At 39.2% G+C, this 12018-nt stretch overlaps 1 protein-coding gene across 1 annotated transcript; it reads right to left on the reverse strand.

Annotated features, from left to right (window-relative positions):
* Nucleotides 1-1347: 1347 nt before the first annotated feature.
* sncb (synuclein, beta) lies at nt 1348-11656 on the reverse strand. The gene is made up of 5 exons (XM_053324118.1): nt 11536-11656; nt 6637-6666; nt 6257-6342; nt 2967-3053; nt 1348-1377 (listed from the first exon to the last, which is right to left on the reverse strand). The coding sequence occupies exons 1-5, from the start codon at nt 11654-11656 to the stop codon at nt 1348-1350; spliced, it is 354 nt and encodes a 117-aa protein (XP_053180093.1).
* Between the last annotated feature and the right edge of the window lie 362 nt (nt 11657-12018).

Raw genomic sequence — 12018 nt, forward strand, 5'->3', positions numbered from 1 at the left:
TTTCAAAGTGCTATGCATTTAAGAATTGCAATCATTTGGGGGATCTACCACATTACACATTAGGCCCTGTGGCTTCTTCTAGGTTTAGTTCTGTACCTGCAGTGTCTGTGACTCCTTTTGCTGCCGATTGGCCCGTGCCTTTCAGGCTCTCAAAGGACTTCTTGAACGAGGCCATGGCTCCTATCTTTGTCCCTGCAGTGTCCACACATCCGTCTGAGCCGACAGCATCGGGAGCAGCTGTTTAATACCCTCTGTTTGAGCCCGACAGCACCGAGCCTGCACGTTCCAGCCGGATTAATCCAAACAAAACCCGCCCAAAGAGGCCCCATCAGACTGGCATCCCAACTATGGCAGCGTCCTGCCAAGTGCCAGAGCTCGCTCAGCAGATTCTACACATCCTGCAATCAAACCCCTAGACAAGGGCGAGCAAAAAGGGGAAACATGCATAATAGATACTCATTTAGACCAACAGGCAGGGCAAAAAAAAAAAAAACCCAAACAAATGTGGTTACAAGTGGTTGAAAATCTTAGTGATCAATGCCAAAAGTGATTTTAAACATTATCAAACAACGCTAACAAATGGTTTCTTTTTTTACTTTTTATTTACAGAGGATTTGTATGTCTGGCTTAACACATAAACCTTTATATTGACAAGTCCTGCAATTTAAAGCACATTTTGATATGACAACCATTATGATTTCAAGACGCAATATATTGACTTTAACTTGTTAAAATCTCAGTACACACAAACACACGCACACACAAACATGTATACTCTGTCAATTTCTAACAGATAGTTTACTGGAATGATTTCACAAGCAACTATAAAGATACAATGTAAAAAACTCTTACTTCAAAAATGGTTTCAAAAGAAATGCAAAAAGAAAAAAAAACCCACAAACAGGCATTGTCGACACTTAAGAGGATATTATTGTATTAATATCTGCTTGCAACCGGACATATTTATTTTTTCCACTCCCAACGTCTCATTGGAAGATGATGAACATCTATTGCACATTTTCTAAATACAGATACACACAAGTACAAAGTCACAAGCCCTGGCTCTGGTCTCATTTCATTGGGAGGGAATCAAGGAAATGAGACTGTGCGGACAATCCTACATCTCAATAAATACCTACACCCAACACATTACATTAATAACATGACATTTACAATATATAATAATAAAAGATTTGTCTTGAAGGAAGAACATTTTTCAGTGGGAATGCTTGAATTTTTGTTGTTTTTTGCAACGGGGGTATAATTGTAATAGTTTCAGCATTTGTCCTTTTTATTGTTAGAAATATTATTGTGCTGCTGGTTGGATGGTGGCTTGGACTGATGCTTTTATGCTTCTGGCTCGTAGTCCTGGCTCTCCTGGGGGGAAAAAACAGAACAGATATTAAGAGACTGGTAGATCACATCTGCAGCACAGAGAACACAGGTTAAATTAAACAGTAAGACTTTAATTAAAACTTAATCTCATTCAATTATACTTAAATCGGTTTAAGAACATATATGTGAGAGGCTTATGGTAACACAGGATAGCTTTCAGCTGAAAGTAATGATGTCACTCCATCGCAGCTGCATGCTGGTTCAGTGTCTCTTTCCAGCCTGCAGAGGGCAGCACAAGCCTACAACAGCTTCAAGGACATGTCGTGAGCACATTCCCAGCATCCTTGTAACCCTGCACACGCCTCCTCCGCACACATGATCATAAAGAAATATCACAGCCTTCAGGAACGTGCAATACTCTCAGGTCATGTGATGTATTCTAAAAACCTGGAGTGATACTGGATGGGAGGGATTTTTCTCTCCAAATCTTCCATGAAAAGGCTTGTTCACACCGCTGCACTGAGACTCCATATTTACAGCAATGCAGGGAGACCCTGACATTACCCATAATGCATGGCGGCAGTGAGCGTCATCACCACACCCATTCAGATAGAGAGAGCTCGTGCATCGCTAGTGTAGCAAAGGATGGGGGAGGGGAAAGAGATGCGGAGGAGTAGGAGAGAGAGATGGAGGAGGACATGCATGGAACAAGCTACTGCCTCTGAGAAATTCACTTTTAATTTTCATCTTAAGGAATGCCTTTATTTCATTCCTTTAAATGATTAATGCAATAATCAGAGAAATGAGAATGAAAAGAAAATCTGGCCAAATACACAAAATATATTGAACATTTATAGAGATGATGCAAAACCTCATCTTAAATCTTCCTCCAAGTGAAGATGATTCTGGATATTTTAATATTTACCAAGGAACAAAATTAAGGTGAACATAATAGCTATCTGGCTAAAGAGATGCAGTGCTTTAAATAATTATATATAAAACTAAATCTATCTCCTCAACATTAATGTGTGATATCTTTATTTTCTATTCGCTATTTAAAATATGCTTCCAAAGTGAAACGTTCTGCACAGTTGGTCTCGCTCCTGACAGCCAAATTCCCAAAATACCCATCTGTGTCAGACTTGCATCCTTCCTTGATGCGCACACACACACACACACACACACACACACACACACACACACTGACACACACGTTGACACACACACGCTGACACACACACGCTGACACACACACTCAATGCTCAGTATAGGTAGGTGGTGCTATATTCACTCTACGCGCTGTGTGGCAATTGGCTTGTTAGCCCCTCTGTTTTCATTTCGAGAGAAAAGAAGAATTACTTCAGCGTGAGCTGTAGTGTTTGTGTGGGACAGAAGTGGAGGGCAAGTGTACAGAGCTATTGAAATGCAATACAGCTAAAATGTGTATGAGCTGCTGAATACTGATGAGGCTACAGCCACTGTACATGAATGGACTCATCTCTGACTGCAGTCCAAGGCGTTACAATTTTAAATTTTAAAAGAAACATGGAAAAAGATGTTAAGAATAAAACATATTGTTAAATTCACATAGTGAGACACCCGTTGCGCTTTGTGTCGTGCAGGCCGATTACCTGCTGGGTCTCATCATATGTCTCCCCTTCTGGCTCCAGCATTCCCTCTCCCTGGCCCTCCATGGCCTCCTGCCCATACTCCTCAGGCTGCACAGAGACACAGGGAGAAACACAGAGAGATGAAAAAGATCATATGCACAGTAACAGAAGCACACACACACACACACACACACACACACACACACACACACACACACACACACACACACACACACATTTGCAGTCACCTCAAGTCAAATCAAATTCATTCATAATATGCATTTTTGACCAAAGTGCTGTACAATCAAAGAATCAGAAGCCATAAAACAACACAATAAAAACAGTAAGACCAGTTTAACACACAAAAGGGCAAAGAAAGGCATACTGAGTTAAAAGCCCAGGGAATAAAGATGTGTTGTAAAACAGGATTTAAAAATAGGCAGATGAGGATAGCTATAGTCTATATTTTAAAATAACTCACACTAATCCCACAAAAAGACCAAAACTAATAATCTGTCCTTTCTCTGGATATTTTCTGACTTCCCTACCCAGGCTGTGGCACTCAGCCCCAAGCCAACTGGTTCATACTGTACATATAAATGTTTTAAAAAAAACAGGTCAAAAGGTTTAATGATAAAAAAAAAAAAAAAAAAAAGATTAACACACATTTACCACGATAGAAATCAAATACAATATATCACTGAATGAAAAATAAAGTGCAATACTTCTGGTCATCACAATGAAGGAGCACAACAGTGAGAGCAACAGTGTGGGGGCTCATTGATGTATAAATAATAGGTTTTGGACAGCAGGGGTGGTGGGCGGGGTTGTCTATCACACATATGAGTAGGCACAGAAGACAGTTTGACATGTCACAGAATTACAGGTGTAAATAATAAAATTAATGTTGGCTTTATTCTATTTAGCTGCTTCAGTTTCAGAGCTCTGGATACTGTGCATGCTGGCTCACTGTCACACTTTCCTGGTTTACTGGGACACTCCAAAAGAGCAGAGCCATCGTTAATGTTATTAGTAACACCTGTGCTTTCCTGAAAATGACAAGTTACAATGTCTACTGTGATAAAAGGCCTTTAAGCTCTATCAAGCTTTGGCCACAAGGACAATACTTGTTAGTTCTTCAGTTCAGTGTTGGTTTGGGCCTTTTTATGGGACTTATTGACAATAAGAAAATATATAAAAACACCACTCTTATCCTTCAATATTTGAGAAAAACACTGAAAATCTAATAACTTGATATCTTGACACAGTTGGCGTAAATATACTCTACATCCTTCTGAGAGCTTTCTGAAGCAGGCAGCGCTCATCATTGCTGCACCTGCTACTACAAGCCCTGAAAACAAAGCCAGTGGGTCACCACACATTTATTTTTAAACCCAGCACTAATCAAGTCAATTAGGTCAGAGAGGAGCAGACCATAATCCTGTTCGCTGTATTGAGCTGCTGTTATTGTTGTAAGCCCACCAACATGATTAGCATGGCCTTAAACTCTGCACAATGGGAAACCACCACAAAGACACACCTAATCGGACGGATCAATGTCTGAGAAAGAGCGAACATGGGAAAGACTGTTAACCTGGTTTTAACTAATGGGAAGTTTAAGTTCTGTGTCTGACTGGTCCTAAGTTTAAATTCAGCTGGGACTCAAATACAAGAAAAACCTATGTTCAACCATAAAATCTAAATTTCAGATACATTTTTTAAGTATTCTAACTTAAATATTAGTTTGGAGCATGAACAATTGCTATTTTAAATATTCACAGTCTAGCTATCAAGACACACACATTTTCTTCTTTAAAACATCTTCAGGATACAGCTACAATGGGTGGATATTTGGGAATACGTGAGTTAGAACTGAAAACATGGTGCTACACACTCAGTAACAATGTCAGCAGTTCAACAGTCTGTTGTCTGGGTGTTGAAATAAGTAGTCTTATTACTCAGATAGTGCATTTAAGAAGCTTGTTAGAGCAGGCTGTCAGATTAACTATACGCCAGTCAGTGAAAAGAGTCCAACTCTGAGGGATGAAGGCTTAAGACGGGACGAGGACCTCCCCCCTTCACTGACAGTCTGACACAGATAGACGAAATGTGAGCATGTTGACAGCGCAACAGTCAGGTCATTTAAGTCAAGTTATTTTTATTTATATAGCACCGAATCACAACACGAGTTCTCTGAGGGTAATTTCACATAGAGCAGGTCTAGTCTGTACTCTTTAATTTACATAGACCCAACATTCACCCATGAGCTTCAGTTCTCTCCTCGCATGTCCCTGTATGTGCAAACTGATGTGAGCAGAGACAGACAGCTGAGGTCATTGGGGAGGAAGGGTGCAATAATGAAATAGTGGTGCGCAGAAGAGAGCAACAATGGTCTTTTTATAGACCTAAAAGAGTGAAAACAACTCTGTGTGCCAAGTCAAGGCTGCAGTATAGTTTCACTTAATAATGATTAGTTTCTATTTTAAAAGATTCACCGGTTCACTGATTTACAGCAGGGTGTTTAAGGCATTAGGTTTAGGCCTAATGTCCCAGCCAGGAGGAAGAGGATAAGTAAATAAGTAAGTTCAAGACATTTACCCTCTCTGATCTGTTTTCTTCTTGAAAGAGAGCACATTTATTCAGCTTTTCTCAAAAAAAAAGATCAAGTTCTTTCAATATATTGAATATTTGTAATAATAAAATATTGATTGGTTATCACAGATTGGGCTTTTATTTTATTTTTATTTTTTTACAGAACGCCTGCTTTATTAAGTGGAGGTGTGGGGCTTGACATGTGTCACATTGGTTAAGGTTAGGATTAGACCAGGAAGGGAGGGCTTGAAGAAAGACATTAATGAGTTGCATTATGGGAAATGTATGTGATACAAGGGTCTAAAAGCCAGGATAGTTTTACACTTATTATCTTAGTTTATCTGACAAAACAAGCAAGATTTAACTTTTGTTTTGTGTATTTTTCTTTTTCTCTTTTCTTTTGTTCAAAGTTGTATAGACTTAACAATCATAAAATAACAACTGATAGATTAATGATGATTGCAATCCTTGTTGCATGTACTCAAATGACCACAGATTATATTGAGGTTCTGCATGCATTTAAGTTTTTTCAGTCTGTTTTTCAGGACGACACAGATGAAACACTTCTAACATGACTTCACTGTTGAGAGGCGACTCAATTCCAACAGCTGCTGCGTGAACACACTTAATACTTAATGTGGTAACAGGAGCAGACTGATGAAGAAAAAGAAAGGGTGTAAACTAACAGGAGCTGATGGTGTTTGTAATGGCGTACATACATTCATGTCTGCAGGGAACTCGTCCTTCTTCACCAGGCCAGTGGCAGCAGCGATGTTCCCCATGGCTCCAGTGGTCTTCTCAGCCACTGCGGAGACACACACAAACATCATGTACACACACACACGTGTAACATTATCTCCACAAATTCTGCAGACAGATTAAAACCATGCATATGTTAGCCCTCTTTTGTTTCTCAACTGATTATCTTTCATAATGACCACTTTCACATGCCCCCCTACAACACACACTCAACCTCCCCACCCCTCATAATTAATTTCCCATTATCCAGTCAGCAATAAGCATCTTGTTGCTGCAATGATAATGAGCTTCTTACTGCAACTAATGATGTTTAGCTTAGAAAAACAGAGAGAAAACTCACCTGTACCCACGCTGTCTTTGGCCTTGTTACCTGAGTTGACAAAAAAGACATTCATTAGAAAAAGGTACAGGCTCTTGTGAAAATCATTTTGCATTTTGCATTTTAAGATTCGTCTTATTTCATATGTGCGTAGATACAGAAACGTCCTACTTAACCACTGAAACACTACTATCAATGCAGCCTGATTTTTTGGCAGCCTTCTACTTAAAATGCACAATTTCTGAGCGATTTGCTTCTTTTTTTTTCTCCAACCTGACACGTCATACATCATCTATCTAACAGCACAATTTATGACATTGTATGCCAACATGAAGAAAAACAGAGTAATTTAAAAATAAAGCAACACTGACAGGGCTGTTTTTAGGCATAAGCAAGCTAGGCAGTCTACCAGGGTGCCTGTAGCTGGAGAAAAAAGAAGGAAGAATGCTTTGTAAATAATTCCAGATGCCATCTTCTTTTAAAAGTCACGCTGATGTGCAATGCTCACATTTCGTTTTTTTAATTAATCTGCTGCTCACACTGGACTAAGCACCTGATGCTGAGAGGAGACTAGAAGCAGACTGTGTTTCTATGAGGAGCTGAAACTCTGTGTCAAAACATTTATTACATGACTAGAGCAGTGATCTTGCAGTTTGTGACATTTTGTAAGTGAATTTATAGTGATGCTGTTGGTTGAATGGGTTGGGGCTGAAATGTAACTTTCTGTCTTAACAACGTCCAGATCTTCCTGCCACAACAGATCCAGTGACATCATCTCTGTTATCTCTATTATAGAAAATACTATCGGAAAATATACAAATTATTCTCTTAATGCAGAGCTCATCAGCTGCACAACGTATCTAAATTGCTCACCATTTCCACACAGGCCTCAAATGGCATTGTATGTTAAATCCCTAACATGATTAAAACCAAGTAAAGACATTAAACAGGGATTAGTGTTCATGTGAAACTGTTAACTGTGAGACTAAAACATGCTGATGACACAAAATAGAGCAGAAACTGTGTGAAGCAGGATAAAGTTGAATATAGAATCAAATATAAGTATTAAATTGCAGCACATCCTGTATAACTGTGCACATGATAAACAGTGAAATATAACTTAAAGCATTAACTTTGCACTGTCACTAACGACTAATTAGTTTTATATGTAAGTAGTGAAGCGGTAATGTCCAAGAAAATCATCTGAAGTGTCACATGTATAAGTGAACTCTTGACCACTGCGGTTGTGTAATGTCTGTAAGATGATGTCTTTACAATGTGCTTATTATTTCCTTTTGTAATATTTGTCAAATATTCAGTTTACTACAAGCACAAGAGAACAATCTTGTCTGCTGCACTTGAGATTTGTGCCACTTCTCTACAGAGGGGTTATTAAACTCTACAGCTGCTTTAAACTACAAGCATTGTTCAGTCAGACCTACACTTTACCATTGAGCTATTGGGGCAACCTACTGTGTGCCCACTGGTCCTGGTCACTCAAGCCTGTTCATCCTCTTTACTGTGCAGCAGTCATATGCCTTATTGGTCCCTCAGGGCCTTTAAAAGCAGACTGAGGAGAGGCGAAATGATGATGAAGTACAGAACTGTCTCTACAAAAGGCGACTCTCAAAGAAAAACATACATCTGAGAGATGCATCCATTTGAGAGCTTTACTTCACTGGTGAAGTGCAGCAAATGAACTATAACTACAGTACTACTAATGGTTATCTTTGTGAAGGGAAATTATTATGAATTACTAATAACAGTTTCTATTTTTAAGCTTTATGTTTTCCAGGAATTGAATCATAAGATAGATAGATAGATTTATTGTCCTTTCCAGGATAATCATTTTCACATTCCGTACAGCCACAAGAAATTACACAGACACTTTCACAGGTTACAAGACCAAACATACCACAGACATATACCCGCCACCATACATATATCCATTTCCCACAGTTACAATAACTCCCATTGAGAAATGTTTGCAACATTTTCGATCAACACAGGATTTTACGATAATTTAAAAAATTGTTTCAGGTTCTTGTAAGTGTTGAGTGAAAGGCTAAACCCTTTGTAAGAAAAAAAATATATAAGTCATCTAGGTAGTTTTCCATTTTCAAATGTAATTACTTAGGTGCCTAGCTTGCACCTGCTAGGAGCACAGCAGAGATATTTATCACTTTTAGCAGTTTCAGCTTTTAAATGAACATAAAAAGTATGATGCACAACACAAAAAATGAAGTTAATTTATAATATAACTTCCTCTATTACATGCATGAAATAATTGTGAACTGAACATTGTTAATATACATTAGCATCAGTGATAATGATACAACTGAAATACATTACCTGCAGATTGTCATAATGTTTGACAAATGTTAGTAAAATGTATAATTGTATAAATTAAACTGAGTATGATATGGTGTGAGTGCAAGGATTCACCAAAAGTAATAATTGTTGCTTTTAAAGCAGCAATGTATACTGTATACACTGTAACGCTCCACCATGTCATTATAGGGTAGACGCTGTATGAATGAGATTATTAATTGTGACAATAAATGGCATCTTGCACAGCAGGGTTTTTTCCTTCTCGCCTCACTCAGGCTGACTGCTCAGCTCAGCTGGGTGGGCGGGCTGCAGCAGCAGCAGCTGTCAAAAGGTGGGCCACAGACCTATCAGATGACTCTTACCCCTCCTCCAAGAGGGGCCTTCAAGCAAATCATATACAGCTTTCTAGGGCACAACCACGCTCAACAAGCAGGACACAGAAGCACAGAGACGCTACAGTTATGCTCCTTTCCCTTTCTGTGTACCATAGGCACAACACAGGCTGAGACATAGCATGGAGATGATGAAATGAGCCTGCACGTGTTATGACTGTAGCCTGACATGTTCAGTTCTGCTGATGAGTGACAGGAACACGGTGATAAATACTGTACGTAGAGTAATTGTATTCGATCTCACTGCAGACACGTCTGACAACTCCTCCTGGAACACCCAACATCTCTTGAATCAATCTAAAACACACCGTCACTGAATCAATGGTACATGCTGGTGACTGTCAAACCGGCAGGGGTGTCACCAGAAATATGGGCCCTCTGTAATGCCTGGCAGGCTCCAGGGCCTCTGTCAAGCACTGCATCCCCTGAGTCACCCTGCCCTCCCCCCTCACTCACCCCTGACAGACCAACTGTAGCCTGACAAGGAGAGCTGGCTGATATGGAAGAACATATTTATCATAACCATCATGGGGATGTTTGTAATATAGAGTTGTTGAAATATATGAAATCAAACAGACCAAGTGATATTCATTACACTTGACTGCATGGTTCATGACATAATTAGTCTGGATTAGTTCATTAACAGATCATTAATTGACAACTATTTTGATCATTAGCGAATTGTGTAAGTAATTTTCCAAGCAAAATACCAAACATTATATAGTTTCAGACTTAATTATGAGCATTTGCTGCTTTCTTTGTCTTATGTAACAATAAACAGTAAATCTTTGGGTTTTGGACAGTTGTTTGCAGACCAGATGATGAAAAATCAAGATGATACTATCTAGATTAAAGGACAATGACATTAATTGTTCTTTGCAGCCCTAGAGTTATTGTTATAGTGTCTAAAACACAGTACAGGTAATTTTGTTCAATATTTGAATTTACTGAACTTGGTATCAAATATTTAGACAATAGAACTGGTTATCATGACATTACATTTTCATTGATTTGACACCATTAAAGAATAACCCTGAATAACTGCCCAGCCCTAGTACAGATAATTAATTATGTATAGCACTTCCTTTACAAGCACAATTGATATTCAACTTGGCTCTGACAACTGTGGAAGTTGGTCTGGTTTAAGGTTATGAACACAAAGGGACTGACACTGTGTTTTGCCAGTTTCTATTTTTTCAGGTGTCTACCTTCAGTTTTCCTCAGTGCTAACAGAAGTCTCACGTGTGATTTATTTAAATGACTTGAATGAAGTAAAGCAAGAGCAATCAATTGGGCTGTCTACTTCACAGCTGCACTCAGAATTATGAGACAGACGCACTAATCTGTGCAGATATCTGTAATGGTGCCTGTTACAAATTAGGCTGCCCTGAAAAAGACAAAAGCAGAGGCCTTTCGTCTGTTTGTCTCTAGGAAGTGACTGCGGGGACGAGGCTGTTTTACAATCTGCTGCCATCCAATGCACGGACATGTGGCAAGAGCTGCTCTCACCATCCTGCTGCCCCACCCCCAACCCTGTTCTCATCTCCTGCCTGTAACCCAGTCATGTCAGGCGACAGGGCAGAAGGACATTCAGAGCCTCGAATCACATCATCTACATCAAAGATGACTCCCTATCCAACTGCATTGTTATTTAAACCACTGATATTAATAGTATTAAATGGTTATAAATTTGATCTAATGGGTAAACCTGCAGATGTAATTAATGATATGCTGCATCAGCATTCATAAGTAAAACAAAGATATTGATCACCTGGGGGTCTGACTGATTAATGGGATTACTGTTGCTATGCGCTATGGTCTATATATGGTGAAATATTGGTAATTTTAATGTGAGCTGCACACCATAGTCCAATAAAATAAACGTAGTCACACAGAGGAAGCCATGCAGCTATAATATAGCCACCTAACTGTATTATAACAGTGAACAAAGAGGATAACGTTTCAGCCTGCTGGTTTCTTTCATGTATGAGATGAGCAGCGTTCTGCTACTATGTATTCAGCCATTAAAGGAAGTTATTGTATAATTTAACCATTTGTTTCAGGACATATGGGAATGCTGCATGAGCAAAGTCATAAAATATTCTCTCTGCTCCTGCATGAAGCGGGCAACCTCTATGGGCTTGAGATATGCATAAACAGGGAATAAAGTGCAAACAGAGATTCGTGATCATCTTACCTACAAACATGACGCCTTCTTTAGTCTTTTCTGCTGCAACTGCGACTCCTTCCTTGGTCTTCTCTGCAGCTACAGCCATCCCTTCTTTTGCTTTAGACAAACCTTTCATAAACACATCCATCTTGGCCGAGCTTACTGTGGAGACATGGACCATATATACTATCAGTCACCATTCACTACTGTCACTGTGTATCAACATGTGGACTTTAGCTTAATTATAGGGGATGATGTCATTAAATACCTCCTATCATTAATATCCAGCTTTAAGCATATTGTTTCTATATATTCCTTTAAACACTTATGGATTTTTATTATATCATGAGACCATACGTTTTGGTTAAAGAAGGCAGTACCGCCTCCTGTGGTAGAGCCTTGACAGCTGCAGTCCCGCCATCAGCCTGTAGTACAAACGCTCTGTTCACTCATGCATACAACCCCCTTTTCACAACCTCAAATACATTAAATATTCAAAGGCGAAAAAGA

This window comes from Scomber japonicus, chromosome 8 (assembly GCF_027409825.1).
Source record: "Scomber japonicus isolate fScoJap1 chromosome 8, fScoJap1.pri, whole genome shotgun sequence".
Lineage (NCBI taxonomy): Eukaryota > Metazoa > Chordata > Actinopteri > Scombriformes > Scombridae > Scomber > Scomber japonicus.